General features: G+C 47.9%; 1 protein-coding gene across 2 annotated transcripts in view; it reads right to left on the bottom strand.

Moving 5' to 3' along the window:
* Positions 1-323: 323 nt before the first annotated feature.
* The window catches only part of LOC130282688 (uncharacterized), a 66,905-nt gene continuing 48,551 nt past the window's right edge, over positions 324-18,677 (bottom strand). For both annotated transcript variants that reach the window (XM_056531200.1, XM_056531201.1), the window contains exon 2: positions 324-2,599. In XM_056531200.1, coding sequence (XP_056387175.1) covers positions 1,279-2,271 — 993 coding nt within the window. In that variant the 5' untranslated portion in view covers positions 2,272-2,599 and the 3' untranslated portion in view covers positions 324-1,278. The remainder of the gene's footprint in view (positions 2,600-18,677) is intronic.

The following is an 18,677-nucleotide window of genomic DNA, read 5'->3' on the forward strand; positions in this document are numbered from 1 at the left end:
CGGGCCAGCCCGAGTCCAAAGATCGCCATCGTTCAGTACTGGACCTAAAAGAAGAGCAGAGACAAGAAACAGGAAGAGACTCAGAAAGAAAGGGGAAGAGCAGGACACAAAAGGAGGGGAACAAAAGGGAGAGACAAACAGGGATACAAAACAGTAAACGAACCACTGGCACTAGAGCCAGAGAGGAGACCTGAGTAAAACAAATCAATAATGCAAGAAGAACAAACAACAACGTTACTATATTTGTCATAGTAACGTGGAAGTGGAAGTACGCATCAGAGGGAGGTCACACCAAGAAATAGAAACCCCATCCACCCAAAGGCCATGCCAAATCTAAACTGTACAAAGGGAGCCAGAAGGGCACCCGTTAATTTAGAGGCAGCAGTAAAAGACAACTATAGTAAATTGCAAGTAAAAGAACACAGCACCCCGCCAGGTAAGGCGAGAACCAGACAAGTAGTCACAGAACATGCGGGCCCAGAACATAGTTCCAGTATATCTATCAGGTAGGGTCATGACGGGATCCAGATGAGGATTGAGCACGCTGGCCCCTACCACCTCCACGACGTTTCCCTCGAACTGGCTGCCATACAGGAGGAGGCGGAGGGGGAGGGGGTTGTAGAGCCCAGTCGGGAAGCTTCGGGATTTGGAGATCTAAGACTGCACAGAACTCCGGGATATCAGGATGTGAACGTAGAACTGCAGAGCGTCCATCCCGACGGGCTTGGAGAGCAAATGGGAAGGACCACCTGTAGGGAATCAGAGCTGAGCGTAGAGACGACAGGAGAGGCTGCAACATCTTGCGCTTACGTAGGGTAATCCAGGAAAGATCCTGGAACAGCTGGATAGGTGCCCCATCAAAATCGAAGTCCCGGAGGGTGCGTGATTTAGCCATAATTCTCTCCTTCAGTTGAAAGTCATTGACACAACAAATCACATCCCTTGGAGGGCCAGAGGTAGGGCGGGGGCGGAGGGCCCGGTGGGCTCGGTCCAGTTTAATCTTGTGGGATGAGGGTTCACCCAGGATCAAGTTGAAGATAGCTTCCAGAGTAGCATGAAGATCTTCGTCCCGGGTAGCCTCAGGCAATCCACGAACCCTAATATTATTTCTCCTACCCCTGTTGTCCAGGTCCTCCACATGTGAGTGCAGGTCACCAAGAAATGCAGATTGAGCAGAGACGGCTTCATGCAGGTTAGCAATGTAAGACCTAGTAGAGTCATGAGCTTCTTCTAAGTCCACTCGGCCTGAGACATGTTGGAGATCTCGGCGCATATCCGCTATTTCGGCCCTACAGGCCTCTCGGACTTCAGCAATAATATCTTGAAGTCCCCCTTTGTCGGCATTTGAGAGAGCAACAGAGAGAGGTCAGGGGTAGCCGGGACAGGAGCAGGGACCCCCGAACACTCCAACTCGGAATCCAGGCCAGCATCCCAGCCACAGGGCGCAGCAGACAAAGAGGGAGCCTCCAGAGGCTGTGTGAGTGGGTTCTGAGGGGTGGGTGCCCCGGGGCGCCCAGCCGAGATCCTGGAGGCAGACATATTCCTCTGCGGCTTAGGAGAGGTGCAAGAGGGCCGGATAAGGGCCCCAGGGAGATCCGTCCCAGCAGCTTCAGCAACAAGGTTGTCAGTACCTGCGACTCCAGAAGAGGGCCCTGGCATGAGAGGAGCCGAGAAGGAGGCCAAGGGGACCGTAGGTGACAAGCCCCGTGTCTGGGTATGGGGCAGAAACTGAGGCGATGGCCCTTTAAGCGGCACAGTTCCAGGCGAACAACCTGCGTCTCTGGGGTCCGGGCCTAGCAGGGCCGAGGGTGCTATGAGGGGGTCCAAAGGAGGAGAGGCAGTCCCAGATGGAGGTATAGGGTGAAATAGGGCCGGAGAGGCACCTACCTCCACAGTGCAGAAATCCACAAGGCTGGAGCCCAGGTCCCCTGCAGCCACCCCCACCTCAGGGGGAGAAGAAGATGGTGGGCAGACTGTCCCTCCAGGTAGCACACCGGGGTCCGGAGCAGTCAGCGGCAGCAAAGGTGATGGTGCAGGAGCCCCCGTAGAGTCAGGAGGGTAGCTGGGCAGGTCCGGTCCTGTAGCAGAGCGCACCACCGCAGGGCCGACTGAGCGGGATCGGAGCGCGCGTTCGTGGCCTGGTGATGCCGGAGGAGAAGCCGGGGCTGAGGCAGAGACTTGGCGCAGGTAGCATGTGATGGCCCCAGGGAGCTGTCGAGGGTCCGTGCAGGATGGTGGGGTCTTCCGGCACCGGCGGGTGCACCTCGGCATGAGAGTACAGGCAGGGAAAGCAAATTAAGCGAAAGAATGGCCTCAGGGTTCATGGAGCTCACAGCTCAGGTGGCCATCTCTGCTCGCGGCAAGCCACGCCCCCCGCAACTACACACATCTACCGGACATCTTAACGAGACCGCTCCCTCTCCAGGCTTGCCAGCATCAAAGACACGCTAACCTGGCAGTGTGTGAGCTAGCTAGTTGGATCTGCAGAGGGCAATTGAGAGAGCACCGTGGGACTTCAAGATCAGTGAGCGGTGCTTAGTAACACGCCACTGTACTGCATATTAACTCCACAGGAGCGGATGTATCTTCATAGAAGATCCTAAAAGAATGGCAAGCAGTGCAGATTACTTTATTTTATATGCCTCAAAGGAAGTCTTCATAGAAGACATTTATACAGTATCAATAAGCTTACCTAAAACAACTCTATGGCCCAGATTTATGAAACTGTGTGAAAGAAAAAGTGGATTGATTTTCCCGCAGCTCAGCTAACAAGCTCTGGTAAAAGTAAAAGCTGAGCTGTGATTGGCTGCTGTTGGAAAATCACTCCACTTTTTCTCTCACACAGTTTGATAAAACTGGGCGTATATGTGCATGAACTTTCTCCTGTCCCTCTCAGTGTGCGGCCCAGTGAGTATTCCCCCCGGGTCAGCCTGACCCGTATCTAGCTGGGAGGCAGAGGGCAGTGCTCCCCTTTACATTCACACCCCTGGACTTAGCACGACACCCCTTGGCACCCCCTGGTTCCTTGGCTTCTTATCCTTAGTGATAGAAGTGACTAACAGGCAGGGCCAGACTGGGACCAAAAATAGGCTCAGGCATTTTAAAATAAACAGCCCATTTTTATGGTGGGGGTCTGACTCATGGGACCCCCACCAATCACCTTGGTCCAAGTGGCTCCCCAGATGTTGGAAAGCTGCAACTCTCATCATGTCTTAAGTGACTACAGCTGATGGGACAGTCAGGAGACTACACAATGATATCAGTGACTACAGCTCTGATGGGACATTCAGGAGAATACACAATGATATCACTGACCTGAGTGACGTCTTCTCTGTTGTCTTTACTTTTCTTCATCTGGTCCAGACACCAGGATTTCTTCCATCTTCTCTGTAGAGTCTGACATCTGGACATCATTGGTTCCTTAATTTGTCAGTAGATCCTCATCCTCTGTATGATGACAATAATCATTATAACCTTGCCACATACTGTACCCCCTGAATATAATACTGCCAACCACTGTACCCCCGAATATAATACTGCCAAATACTGTTCCCCTGAATATAATACTGCCAACCACTGTACCCCTGAATATAATATTGCCAAATACTGTTCCCCTGAATATAATACTGCCAACCACTGTACCCCTGAATATAATACTGCCAATCACTATGCACCACTGAATCACCCCATACACCCCACGCACTCCCTCCTCAGTCTCCTCATCACCCCATACACCCCACGCAACCCATCCTCAGTCTCCTCATCTCCCCCATACACCCCACACACCCCTTCCTCAGTCTTATCCCCCATACACCCCACACAACCCATCCACAGTCTAATCATCACCCCCATACACCCCATTCTCAGTCTTCTCATCACCCCATACACCCCACACACTTCATCCTCGGCCTCCTCATCACCCCATGCACTCCATCCTCAGTCTCCTCATCACCCTCATATACCCCATCCTCAGTCTCCTCATCACCCCATACACCCCACGCACCCCATCCTCAGTTTCATCACCCCCATACACCCCATGCACCCCATCTTCAGTCTCATCACCCCATACACCCCACACAACCCATCCTCGGTCTCCTCATCCCCCCATACACCCCATCCTCAGTCTCCTCATCACCCCATACACCCCACACACCCCATCTTCAGTCTCCTCATCACCCCATACACCCCACGCACCCCATCCTCAGTCTCCTCATCACCCCATGCACCCCATCCTCAGTCTCCTCATCACCCCATACACCCCATGCACTCCATCTTCAGTCTCCTCATCACCCCATGCACTCCATCCTCAGTCTCCTCATCACCCCATGCACTCCATCCTCAGTCTCCTCATCACCCCATACACCCCACACACCCCATCCTCAGTCTCCTCATCACCCCATACACCCCACGCACTCCATCCTCAGTCTCCTCATCACCCCATGCACTCCATCCTCAGTCTCCTCCTCACCCCATGCACCCCATCCTCAGTCTCCTCATCACCCCCATACACCCCATGCACTCCATCCTCAGTCTTCTCATCACCCCATGCACTCCATCCTCAGTCTCCTCATCACCCCATGCACTCCATCCTCAGTCTCCTCATCACCCCATACACCCCACACACCCCATCCTCAGTCTCCTCATCACCCCATACACCCCACGCACTCCATCCTCAGTCTCCTCATCACCCCATGCACTCCATCCTCAGTCTCCTCCTCACCCCATGCACCCCATCCTCAGTCTCCTCATCACCCCCATACACCCCATGCACTCCATCCTCAGTCTTCTCATCACCCCATACACCCCACGCACTCCATCCTCAGTCTCCTCATCACCCCATGCACTCCATCCTCAGTCTCCTCATCACCCCCAAACACCCCATGCACTCAATCCTCAGTCTTCTCATCACCCCATACACCCCATGCACTCCATCCTCAGTCTTCTCATCACCCCATACACCCCATGCACTCCATCCTCAGTCTCCTCCTCACCCCATGCACTCCATCCTCAGTCTCCTCATCACCCCATGCACTCCATCCTCAGTCTCCTCATCACCGCATACACCCCATGCACTCCATTCTCAGTCTCCTCATCACCCCATGCACTCCATCCTCAGTCTCCTCATCACCCCATACACCCCATGCACTCCATCCTCAGTCTCCTAATCACCCCATGCACTCCATCCTCATCACCCCATGCACTCCATCCTCAGTCTCCTCATCACCCCATACACCCCATGCACTCCATCCTCTCCATCCTCAGTCTCCTCATCACCCCATACACCCCATGCACTCCATACTCAGTCTCCTAATCACCCCATACACCCCACGCACCCCATTCTCAGTCTCCTCATCACCCCATACACCCCACGCACTCCATCCTCAGTCTCCTCATCACCCCATGCACTCCATCTTCAGTGTCCTCCTCACCCCATGCACTCCATCCTCAGTCTCCTCATCACCCCCATACACCCCATGCACTCCATCCTCAGTCTCCTCATCACCCCATGCACTCCATCTTCAGTCTCCTCATCACCCCACGCACTCCATCTTCAGTCTCCTCATCACCCCACGCACTCCATCTTCAGTGTCCTCCTCACCCCATGCACTCCATCCTCAGTCTCCTCATCACCCCATGCACTCCATCCTCAGTCTCCTCATCACCCTATGCACTCCATCCTCATCACCCCATACACCCCATGCACTCCATCCTCAGTCTCCTCATCACCCCCATACACCCCATGCACTCCATCCTCATCACCCCATACACCCCACGCACTCCATCCTCAGTCTCCTCATCACCTCATACACCCCATGCACTCCATCCTCATCACCCCATACACCCCACGCACTCCATCCTCAGTCTCCTCATCACCTCATACACCCCACGCACCCCATCCTCAGTCTCCTCATCACCTCATACACCCCATGCACTCCATCCTCATCACCCCATACACCCCACGCACTCCATCCTCAGTCTCCTCATCACCCCCATACACCCCATGCACTCCATCTTCAGTCTCCTCATCACCCCACGCACTCCATCCTCAGTCTCCTCATCACCTCATACACCCCATGCACTCCATCCTCAGTCTCCTAATCACCCCCATGCACCCCATGCACTCCATCCTCATCACCCCATACACCCCACGCACTCAATCCTCATCACCCCATACACCCCACGCACTCCATCCTCAGTCTCCTCATCACCTCATACACCCCATGCACTCCATCCTCATCACCCCATACATCCCATGCACTCCATCCTCAGTCTCCTCATCACCCCATACACCCCATGCACTCCATCCTCAGTCTCCTCATCACCTCATATACCTTAACCCCTTAAGGACGCAGGACGTAAATGTACGTCCTGGTGAGGTGGTACTTAACGCACCAGGACGTACATTTACGTCCTAAGCATAACCGCGGGCATCGGAGCGATGCCCGTGTCATGCGCGGCTGATCCCGGCTGCTGATCGCAGCCAGGGACCCGCCGGCAATGGCCGACGCCCGCGATCTCGCGGGCGTCCGCCATTAACCCCTCAGGTGCCGGGATCAATACAGATCCCGGCATCTGTGGCAGTTCGCCATTTAAATGAACGATCGGATCGCCCGCAGCGCTGCTGCGGGGATCCGATCATTCATAACGCCGCACGGAGGTCCCCTCTCCTTCCTCCGTGCGGCTCCCGGCGTCTCCTGCTCTGGTCTGTGATCGAGCAGACCAGAGCAGGAGATGACCGATAATACTGATCTGTTCTATGTCCTATACATAGAACAGATCAGTATTAGCAATCATGGTATTGCTATGAATAGTCCCCTATGGGGACTATTCAAGTGTAAAAAAAAATGTAAAAAAATGTAAAAGTAAAAGTAAAAAAAAGTGAAAAATCCCCTCCCCCAATAAAAAAGTAAAACGTCCGTTTTTTCCTATTTTACCCCCAAAAAGCGTAAAAAAACATTTTTTATAGACATATTTGGTATCGCCGCTTGCGTAAATGTCCGAACTATTAAAATAAAATGTTAATGATCCCGTACGGTGAACGGCGTGAACGAAAAAAAATTTAAAAAGTCCAAAATTCCTACTTTTTTAATACATTTTATTTAAAAAAAAATTATAAAAAATATATTAAAAGTTTTTTATATGCAAATGTGGTATCAAAAAAAAGTACAGATCATGGCGCAAAAAATGAGCCCCCATACCGCCACTTATACGGAAAAATAAAAAAGTTAGAGGTCATCAAAATAAAGGGATTATAAACGTACTAATTTGGTTAAAAAGCTTGTGATTTTTTTTAAGCGCAACAATAATATAAAAGTATGTAATAATGGGTATCATTTTAATCGTATTGACCCTCAGAATAAAGAACACATGTCATTTTTACCATAAATTGTACGGCGTGAAAACAAAACCTTCCAAAATTAGCAAAATTGCGTTTTTCGTTTTAATTTCCCCACAAAAATAGTGTTTTTTGGTTGCGCCATACATTTTATGATATAATGAGTGATGTCATTACAAAGGACAACTGGTCGCGCAAAAAACAAGCCCTCATACTAGTCTGTGGATGAAAATATAAAAGAGTTATGATTTTTAGAAGGCGAGGAGGAAAAAATGAAAACGTAAAAATTAAATTGTCTGAGTCCTTAAGGCCAAAATGGGCTGAGTCCTTAAGGGGTTAAGCACCTCATCAGTATTACACAGCTGACACCCCCCAGTCCTTCTCATCAACATTAAACCCCCTAATCACTACACCCCTGACCCCCCTTCTGGTCCTCCTTATCAACACTACGCTCTCCCAGACCCCCAATCCTTCTTATCATTACACCACCAACCTCTTCAACACCCCTCCTGTCCTCCTCTTCATCATCATTACAATCCCCTCCCCAACCCCCACCGCCCTGCACCCGATCGTCGCTCTCCTCACCTTATCTGCTCAGCGATGGGGCCGTGTGAGGCGGGAGGGTTTGCTGCTCCTGTCGCTTCTGCCGGGGTCAGAGGCCATGACACGTGACATCAGGGGCTTGGAACAGACGTGCGTGCCTGCGCAGGGCACGTCTGTTCCCATCAGCCCCTGGCCTGTCTGTCCGCCCCGGCCGGTTTAAAGGCAAATTACTGCTGTCAGCTGCAGGTCCGGGACCTGTTGCTGCAGCATTTAGTATGAAGTACTGGCAGGGGGCCCTGCAGGGGCCCAGAATGTGAGGCCCAGGCTGTGACCTGGGCCACTAGGGGGGCCCCCTAACACGCTGGGCCCCTGTGCAGCCGAACCGGCTGAACAAGTGATATGTCCGCCCCTGACCTACACTATAAGTAATATCATCTTCTAATGCCAGCAATTTAAGATAGCAATATTCAAGCTACTCTTTCAGTCTAAACAATCAACTATTTTATTTGTTTTCATTTTACATTGTTTTATTCCTTAAGTGATACATTGATTTTTATGTACCAATCTGTGATGTAACCCATTACATACACAGTATTTTAACTCCTTGGGGACGGAGGGCGTATGGATACGCCCTCGTGTCCCATCACTTAAGGACAGAGGGCGTACCTGTACCCTCCGCAGTTCCGGTCACCGCCGCTCGTCGGGCGGTGATCGGACCAGGATGAATACTGATATCTATCAGCGGGCATCCCATGGCGATGCCTAGGGGGGTCCTGAGACCCCCCCCCATGTCAATTCAGACAGGCGATTTGCGCCAATCACCCAGAAAATAAGAATGATTGGAGCTGTCAGAGACAGCTCCGACCATCCTATGGCAGGAGGGGGCGGGAGGAGTTAGAGTTAATTTTCCCCGCTCTGCCTGCCGATCGAAGTCCGGGCAGAGCGGGGGGGGGGGGGGACACAGGCGGTGAGTGTGGAGCATGGCTGGCTTACCCGGCGGCGGCATCTCCAAGCAGCGGCGGCATCATCGGAGCGGCGGCCGGAAAGTGCGGCGGTGGAGAAGGCTGCAGTGAAGATCACGGTAAGTGATCTTCACTGTGGCCTTCTAAAAGCTGCAAAACTACAACTCCCAGCATGCCATGACATCTAAAGGCTGTCTGGGCATGCTGGGAGTTGTAGTTTTGAAACATCTGGGGGGGCCACAGTTTGGAGACCACTGTGTAGTGATCTCTAAACTGTAGTTCTCCAGATGTTGCAAAACTACAATTTTCAGCATGCACTGACTGTCTGGGGAGTTGTAGTTTTGCAACATCTGAAGTTGCACAATTTGGAGACCACTATACGGTGGTCTCCATACTGTAGCCCTCCAGATGTTGCAAAACCACAATTCCCAGCAAGCCCAGACAGTCAGGGTTGCTGGTGTGTACTTCTGCAATATCTGGCCCTTCAGATGTTGCAGAACTACACCTCCCAGCATGCCTGGACAGTCTGGGCATGCTTGGAGTTGTAGTTTTGCAACATCTGGAGGGCTACAGTTTGGAGACCACTACTTAGCGGTCTCCAAACTGTTCTTCCCCAGTTGTTGCATAACTACAGCTCCTAGCATGCCCAGACTGTCCAGGCATGCTGGGAGTTGTAGTTCTGCATCTGAAAGGCCAGATATTGCAGAACTACACGCCCAGCATCCCTGACAGACCATACATGCTGGGAGTCGTAGTTTTGCAACAGATGGAGGCACACGGGTTGGAATCACTGAGCTAGAGTCTGTTTCTTAACTCAGTGGTTCCCCACCAGTGTGCCTACAGCTGTTGCAAAACTACAACTTCCAGCATGTATGAAATGTCAGTGCATTCTGGGAGTTGTAGTTTTGCCACAGCTGAAGGTTTCGGGCACCCTCCCCCCATGTGAATGTACAGGTTACATTCACACGGGTGGTGGTTTACAGTGGCTTTCCTTCTACAAGTTTGAGCTGCGGGAAATGTTCCGCCGCAGTTCAAACTTCCAGCGGAAAACTCACTGTGAACCCAACCGTGTGAATGTACCATAAAAACACTACACTAACACAAAATTAAAAGTTAAACACTACATATACACCCCCTTACACGTCCACCCCTGCCCCCCCCCCCCCCCTAATAAAAATGTAAAACGTCTCAAACAGCAGTGTTTCCTAAACGGAGCCTCCAGCTGTTGCAAAACAACAACTCCCAGTATAACAGCTGGAGGCACCCTGTTTGGGAAACACTGCTGTAGGGTTTTGGTGGAGACAAGCCCCATCATTGTATCCGGGTCCGCCGCTATTGCAAATTCCTCATTTAGTCCTCAAATGCGCCATGCGCTCTCGTATTTCAAGGCAACAGTTTAGGGCCACATATGGGGTATTTCCGTACTCAGGAGAAATTGCGTTGCAAATTTTGGGGGGATTTTTCTCTTTTTACCCCTTATGAAAAGGTAAAGTTGGGGACTACAATAGCATGTTAGTGTAAATTTTTTTTAATTTTTTCATTTTAACAAGAGGTAAAAGGAGAAAAAGACCCCCAAACTCTCTAATGCAATGTCTTCCGAGTACGGAAATACCCCATATGTGTACATAAAATTCTCTGCGGACTAACTACATGGCTCAGGAGTGAGAGAGTGCCATGTACATTTGAGGCCTAAATTGGTGATTTGCACAGGGGTGGCTGGTAGTAACAGTGGTTCTGATATGAACACAAAAAAAAAACTACATGTGACCCCATTATGGAAACTACACCCCTCACGGAACGTAACAAGGGGTATAGTGAGTTGGACATGAACATTTTAAATTCGTTTTTTTTTCCTGAAATGCTGGTGTTACCGCAAATTTTTCATTTTCCCAAGGGGTAATAGGAAAAAAGGTTCCCACAATTTGTAACACCATTTCTTGTAAGTAAGAACATACCCCATATGTGGATGTAAAGTTCTCTGTGGGTGAACTACAATGCTCAGAAGAGAAGGAGTGCCATTGGGCTTTTTGAGAGAGTATTAGGCTGGAATTGAAGGCTATGTGTGTTTACAAAGCCCCTTTGGTGCCAGAACAGTGGACCCCCTCCACATGTGACCCCATTTTGGAAACTACATCCCTCACGTAATGTAATAAGGGGTACAGTGAGCATTTACGCCCCACAGGTGTCTGACAGATTTTTTGAACAGTCGTCCGTAAAAATGAAAAATGTAATTTTTCATTTGCACAGCTCACTGTTCCAAAGATCTTTCAAGCGCCAGTGGGGTGTAAATACTCACTGCACCGCTTATTAAATTCTGTGAGGGGTGTAGTTTCCAAAATGGGGGTCCACTGTTCTGGCACCATGGGGGGCTTTGTAAACGCACATGGCCCCCGACTTCCATTCCAAACAAATTCTCTCTCTAAAAGCTCAATGTGCTCCTTCTCTTCTGAGCATTGTAGTTCGCCCACAGAGCACTTTACATCCACATATGGGGTATTTCCATACTCAGAAGAAATGGGGTTAAAACATTTTGGGGGCTTTTTCACCTATTACCCCTTGTGAAAATGAAAAATTTGGGGTAACACCAGCATTTTATTGAAATTTTTTTTTTTTTTTTACGTCCCAATTTTACGAAAGTTCGTCAATCACCTGTGGGGTGTTAAGGCTCACTGTACCCCTTGTTACGTTCCTTAAAGGGTGTAGTTTCCAAAATAGTATGCCATGTGGGTTTTTTTACTGTTCTGGCATCATGGGGGCTTCCTAAATGCGACATGCTTCCCAAATACCATTTCAGCAAAATTCGCTCTCCAAAACCCCAATGTCGCTCCTTCCCTTCTGAGCCCTCTAGTACGTCCACACACATCTTTACATCCACATATGAGGTATTTCCTTACTCGAGAGAAATGAGGTTAAAAATTTTGTGGGGAATTTTTTCCTATTAATCCTTGTGAAAATGAAAAGTTTGGGGTAACACCAGCGTTTTAGTGTTGAAAATCAAATTTTTCATTTTCACGTCCCACTTTAACGAAAGTTTGTGAATCACCTGTGAGGTGTTAAGATTCACTATACACCTTGTTAGGGTGCATGCACACTACGTTTCTTAAGATACGGGACCGTATATGGCTGGGGAGAGGGTCGGAGAGTCGGGGGTGGGGCAACCGCACACTGCCGTATGCGGTCCCGTATTTTATGTATTTCTTTGAGCGACCGGAGTGAAACGCTGCCTCCGGTCGGCTCTGTTTTGCCCCGTATACGGTTTCCCGACCGGACCTAAAAACGCTGTTGACTACGTTTGTATTTCCGGTCGGGAAATCATATACGGGCCAAAACGGAGCCGACCGGAGGCAGCGTTTCACTCCGGTCGCTCATTGAATTACATTAGATACAGGACCGCATATGGCAGCGTGCGGTTGCCCCTCCCCCGACTCTCCGCCCCCCTCTCCCCAGCCGTATAGGGTCCCGTATCTTAAGAAACGTAGTGTGCATGCACCCTTACGTTCCTTGAGGGATGTAGTTTCCAAAATTAGTATACCATGTGTTTTTTTTTTACTGTACTGGCATCATAGGGGCTTCCTAAATGTTACATGCCCCCCAAAAACCATTTCAGCAAAATTCGCTCTCCAAAATGCCATTGTCGTTCCTTCCCTTCTGAGCCCTCTAGTGCACCCACAAAGCACTTTACATCCACATATGAGGTATTTCCTTACTCGAGAGAAAATGAATTACCAATTTTGGGGGGCCTTTTTACCTTTTACCCGTTGTAAAAATGAAAAAAATGGGGCTACAATAACATTTTAGTCTAAAAAGTGGAGATTTAGATTTTTTCCCTCCATTTTGCTGCTATTCCTGTGAAACACCTAAAGGGTTAACAAACTTTTTGAATGTCATTTTGAATTCTTTGAGGGGTGCAGTTTTCATAATGGGGTCCATTATAGGGAATTTCCAACATAAAGACCAGATTCACTTCTAAACTTAGCTGGTCTGGAGGCGCATGCGCGTGGCTCACAGGAAGGCAGCACCTGATGTGAGCTCCGTGCTGACCGGATACTTTCAGCCCTCTTAAGCGCCGACATCGGCTCCAATTTTGCAGACACTTCTACCTCTGTGGAAGGGAACATGTCCCACTCCTCCAGGAAGAAAAATCTGAAACTTTCTCAGAGCAGACCTCTTCAGAGCAGGATAAGAAAAAATATGCCTATGATAATAGTACGGTCTGCATATGACCAATATATTCCCGGATAATTCAAGTAAAAAAAAAATCAACAAAAAGTAGTAATATTTCTTGTGCTGATCGGAGGGGAACTCCATAAAATCTAGCTTTTAATGTTTATAGTTAAAAGCCACCAGAGTAATCAGAAAGGAGTGCTCAAAACTATATCCAACACCAAATAATAAATCAAAGGATTACCACATGTCAATGTGGATTTATCAAGAATGATCCCAATCTAATGCTCGTAGTGTAGACCCAACGCGTTTCTACCACATTTGTGTGGTGTCATCAGGGGACTAAAGAAGATACTGGTATGAGGCTATTTGTTCTAAGCCTACCATGCACTAGAAGTAATACAATTAGAAAAATGTTTAGGAACTGAGAACCACGATTACTCATGGAAGGGGTACACCCGATACATAGTGTGCCCCATGCAAACTTTCAGGACACGGACTCCTAAGCAACAGGGTTAGTTGTCATCAGTGGATCTGTAAAGAAAACGTACACAGAATGGATGGTTTCAATAAACATTCCTCAAAAGTGCTAATAGATTCCACTTATAAAATCACTCACATAGCCCTGAAGAGTCCAAAGGTACCTAGAGGGAAATAGAATATAACTTCCATAAGTGTACTGCTTATGTGTACCTGAAAGGAAAAGGGTGCAAAACGCACCAGCAGATGTACTCACTGTTAGGATGTACTTGCTTCCGGCAAATAAGGTCTCAGTGCTGCGCTCCTACCCGCAGTGGCGGGGAGCCGTCTAGTAATCACGGCTGCTGAGCGCACACTGAGACCATGCCGGCGTCTGACGTAATATCCGCTGCCAACCGGAAGCCGCGTCTTAGCGCCCAGCCCTCTAGACGCGAACAGAGGGCGGCGCTAGATGTGACAAAACAGCGTCCTTAGTAACCGCAGCGATATAATAGTAATCTGACAATATGCCTGATAGACAGAGGGAACCCCAATGTGTCACTATATATGTATATACTCGGAGCGAGGTAAGTTAGTTCCTACCAGAGGACAAAACATTAAAGACCAAAGCGTATAAGAATTATGTCACAGACAAAATTAGGGGGGGGGGTTGGGGTTTGTGTGCCTAGCTAGGAGAGGAAGGGGAGATCTGCAACGCATCCATGACCTTTAAAAGGATGCAAGGTCCCGCGAGCTAACTAAGCAGTAAAAACCCATGAATTATGACTCTCCTCACAAAGAAACCCCCATTTAGGTGGAAGGAATTAATGGACTATGATCTGGAGCACCCAAATGTCTCTATACTATTCTAGAGTATATGTATATATAAATATAGATGAATACAAACCCCCACACACATATAACATATCATGCGTATAAAATGATAATCGCTAGTGTGAATAAGTACAATAGGGGATAAAGACTCTTGGTCCATAACTCTAGAAAAATAATCGGTCATAGTAATACCAGATGGAATGGTGGTTATTTATATAGTGAATGATTAGAAAATGATGATGACTAGAGAAAGCGCATGACCTGCAAGGATCAACCCAACCAATAAATGAGGAATAAGAGGTCAGGGTAAATAGTAAATATGGAGAATAGTCCAACTATGTGGACCCTAATTATATATCCTAAATAGGTAAATTAGGAAATTCAAAAACCAGATGGTTAGAAGCTCAAAAGCTGGAACGGCTTGAAAAATCCCAAGGGGGGATAACATGCGGGGGCCTTTTGTGACCTGCAACATACACCAGGGCAAAAACTAGGGGAGAGTGACAGGGAATAGACAGGGGCCTAGGGTGCCTAATCTATCCCTGATCTAGCTAGAATGCCCTAATCCCTAGGCAGGGTGGACGCCCTAATAAGGGCGGCCCCGCTCACGTACCTCCTACTTGGCCTCATAGAGCCCTATCTATATGGTGATACTGACTGGTAGGCCCACTAGGGTCTCCACTAACTGCCTAGGAATCACCATAGAGGTGAGAGCAGGTCACAGAAAGCACGCATAATTAAGTTGTTCATTTAGCCCCTCCGGGCCACTAGTACCTAGTTCATAGATCCAGCGACACTCTTTCTGTAATAACCGTTGATCGAAATTTCCCCCTCTGGGTGAAGGTTCCACTTTTTCAATCCCAAAGAACTTTAAATTGTTGGAGTCATTCCTGTGAAAACAGTTCATATGTCAAGCTAAGGGAGTATCTCGGTCATGCCTCACATCTCCAAGGTGTTCAAGGATCCGTTTCTTAAATTCTCTAAAGGTTTTTCCTATGTACTTTTTAAGGCAGGGACAAATGGCCATGTAGATGATGCCTCGTGTGGTACAGTTAATAAAATTACGGATCCTGAACTCTCTACCTGTGCTTGCACTTCGAAAGGATTTATTCCTGAGAATATGAGGGCATGCTTTGCAATGACCACAAGGGTAGTTACCCATTGGTTTATGGGTTCTATCCAGCCAAGTCATCCGATCCGATGTCACTGGGGAAAGATGGCTATTAGTGATCATATCCCCCAGGTCACGACCTCTTCTATATGTGACCTGGGGGTAATCAGGAATTACGTCCTTGATGTCAACATCCATTTGTAGGATGCCCCAATATTTTTTCAGGACATCCCGCATATGGGTGGCACCTTGGTCAAAGGTGGCGATGACACGCATAGATGGAATAGTATCCGGGCTTTTCTTAGGTACTAGAAGTGTGTCTCTGGGGGTCCTCAAGGCATGTTGATATGCTGATCGTAAGGTGTATTGAGGATAACCTCTATTGGTAAATCTCTTCCTCAGGTCATGCGCTTCTCGAATGAAATCGTGTTTGTCAGAGCAATTCCTCCTGAGGCGGAGGTACTGTCCCCGCGGTATCCCCCTTTTAAGGGGGACCGGGTGACAGCTCTCCCACCTCAGGAGAGAATTGGTAGCAGTGGCTTTACGATGTACTGTGGTACGGATGCTACCGTCAAAATTCTTATGTATGGCTATATCCAGGAAAGAGAGGGACTGTTCATGATATTCATAAGTAAAAGTTAAACCAATATTGTTCACATTTAGTGACTCCAAAAATTGCTCAAACTGCTGCGTGTTCCCCTGCCAGAGAATAAAAATATCGTCAATATAGCGTGCCCACAATAGGGCACGCTCAGTAAACTGTTCTCTGAAATCATAAAAAACTTGGGTAGCCTCCCACCAGCCCAGAGTGAGATTCGCATAGCTGGGGGCACAAGGGCTCCCCATTGCGGTCCCTCTGAGCTGGTGGAAGAATTTCCCATTAAATAAAAAATAATTGTGGGTAAGTGTGAACTGCAGCAGTTCGAGAATGAAATCATTATGTGCCTTATACTGGTTACCTCGAAATGCTAAGAAGTAGGCTACAGCCTTCATTCCTATTTCATGGGGTATTGAAGAGTACAACGCTTCCACATCGATACTGGTTAAGATAGTGTTCCTATCTACAAATATCCCCTCTAGTTTTTTGAGGAGGTCGGTTGTATCTCGAGTGTAGGAAGGAAGAGCTTCTACAAAATCTCTTAGTATCCGGTCAATGTAAATCCCAGCATTCTGTGTGAGACCTCCTATCCCTGCCACTATAGGTCGTCCTTTAAGGGGCGTAACACCCTTGTGGACTTTTGGCAGGGCATAGAAGGTCGGAATGGTGGGATTTTTTGTTAGTAAAAAATCTAATTCCTGGTCACTAATCAGTCTCCTGGATCTAGCTTGTGTCACAATAATCTTTAATTCCTGTTTATAAATATTCGTAGGATCTAAAGTCATTATCTCATAAGTAGATCTATCGTTCAATAATCTATTACACATATTAATGTACTGGAAACGATCCAGTACTACGATGTTGCCACCCTTGTCTGCAGTTTTTATTATCAGATGTTCATTTTTTTGTAATTGCTGGATGGCTTGTTTTTCTACACGAGAAAAATTCATCCTAGATGCAGATAGGGTGGGTACCTCCATCATCTCCATATCTTTACAGCCAAGTTCTAGAAATACATCTATACAAGACGTCTCTCCAATCGGGGGGAAGGCCTTGTTAGATAGTTTGCAAGTAGTGAATGGTCCCTCACCTCGAATGTTGGGGTTATCGTCAAGCAGAGATGCTAGGTCACGTACCACTGGGAGTTCTTGAATACTGATTCCTAGTTCTTGGCATTCCTTTCTCTCTCGAATTTTATGGAATTTATGCCATTTCAATTTGCGTATGAACAGATGGAGGTCCTTGGTCCACGTAAAACGGTCAAATCCCACAGTTGGGACAAATGACAGACCACGGCCAAGGACCCCCATCTGTGCAGGAGTAAGAGTGAATTTAGATAGGTTAATCACTTGTAATGAACCCTCATCATTGTAGTTTATTTTCGGGGTTCCCTGACTCGCTGAGGGTAGGGGTCCCTGGAGGTTTCCCGAGAATCCCCCCCTAAAAAAGGTGGAATAAAGGATGAGCCCGAGGGAGAGGGCCCAGAGGGATTTTCGCCAGACCATTCTGTACCTGGATAGGGCTTTCTATTATTATTCTCTCCTCTACCTCTACCTGAACCTCTACCTCGTCTTGGGTAGTAGTTGCCTCGTCCACGTTTGCCTCGAGACCCTGTTTTATCACCCTCCCCGGGTTCAGTGTCTGATGATGATATTTCTGTATCTGTGTCCCGATAATTAGAACTCCTAGATAGTACAGTGTAAGCCTTATTTTCACGGAATTCCTGCAAATCCCTAATGAACTGGGTGTGTTTACGCTCTTTAAGTTGATATTGGAATCTCTCTAAGACAGTCTTAGTATGTGTCTCTTTTGTGCTGAAATCAGGGTCGTCCTTAAATTTCAGGACGATCTCTCTCTGTTCTTTCAATTTAGATTCAGCTAAAGTTAAGTTGGCCTTCTCTTCCTCCAGGAGGATTTCAATAAATCTCAGAGAGGTGGACGTAGCCTCCGATTCCCACTTCTTTAGGACCAATGGGGTCCTCAGCCTAGCTGCTGGTAATACTGGAATACGGAGGCCTCTAGGGACAATTTTATGTCTCAGATAGTTCTCAAATGCTTGAATCTCCCAGAAAGAGAGGGCATACTGTTTATAGCATACAACCAGATCTCTCAGGGCTATTTTCAATGATGGAGTGTACTTAGGTTGTGTAAATGTTCGCGCAGAGAATACTTCTTTGGCCTCTGTGAGCCACTCAGCCAAATTGGGTACCTCTGTGACCAGACTTGCCATAACAGCTTAATAAGAAAAAATATGCCTATGATAATAGTACGGTCTGCATATGACCAATATATTCCCGGATAATTAAAGTAAAAAAAAAATCAACAAAAAGTAGTAATATTTCTTGTGCTGATCGGAGGGGAACTCCATAAAATCTAGCTTTTAATGTTTATAGTTAAAAGCCACCAGAGTAATCAGAAAGGAGTGCTCAAAACTATATCCAACACCAAATAATAAATCAAAGGATTACCACATGTCAATGTGGATTTATCAAGAATGATCCCAATCTAATGCTCGTAGTGTAGACCCAACGCGTTTCTACCACATTTGTGTGGTGTCATCAGGGGACTAAAGAAGATACTGATATGAGGCTATTTGTTCTAAGCCTACCATGCACTAGAAGTAATACAATTAGAAAAATGTTTAGGAACTGAGAACCACGATTACTCATG

The sequence above is a fragment of the Hyla sarda genome, chromosome 7 (genome assembly GCF_029499605.1).
Source record: "Hyla sarda isolate aHylSar1 chromosome 7, aHylSar1.hap1, whole genome shotgun sequence".
NCBI lineage: Eukaryota > Metazoa > Chordata > Amphibia > Anura > Hylidae > Hyla > Hyla sarda.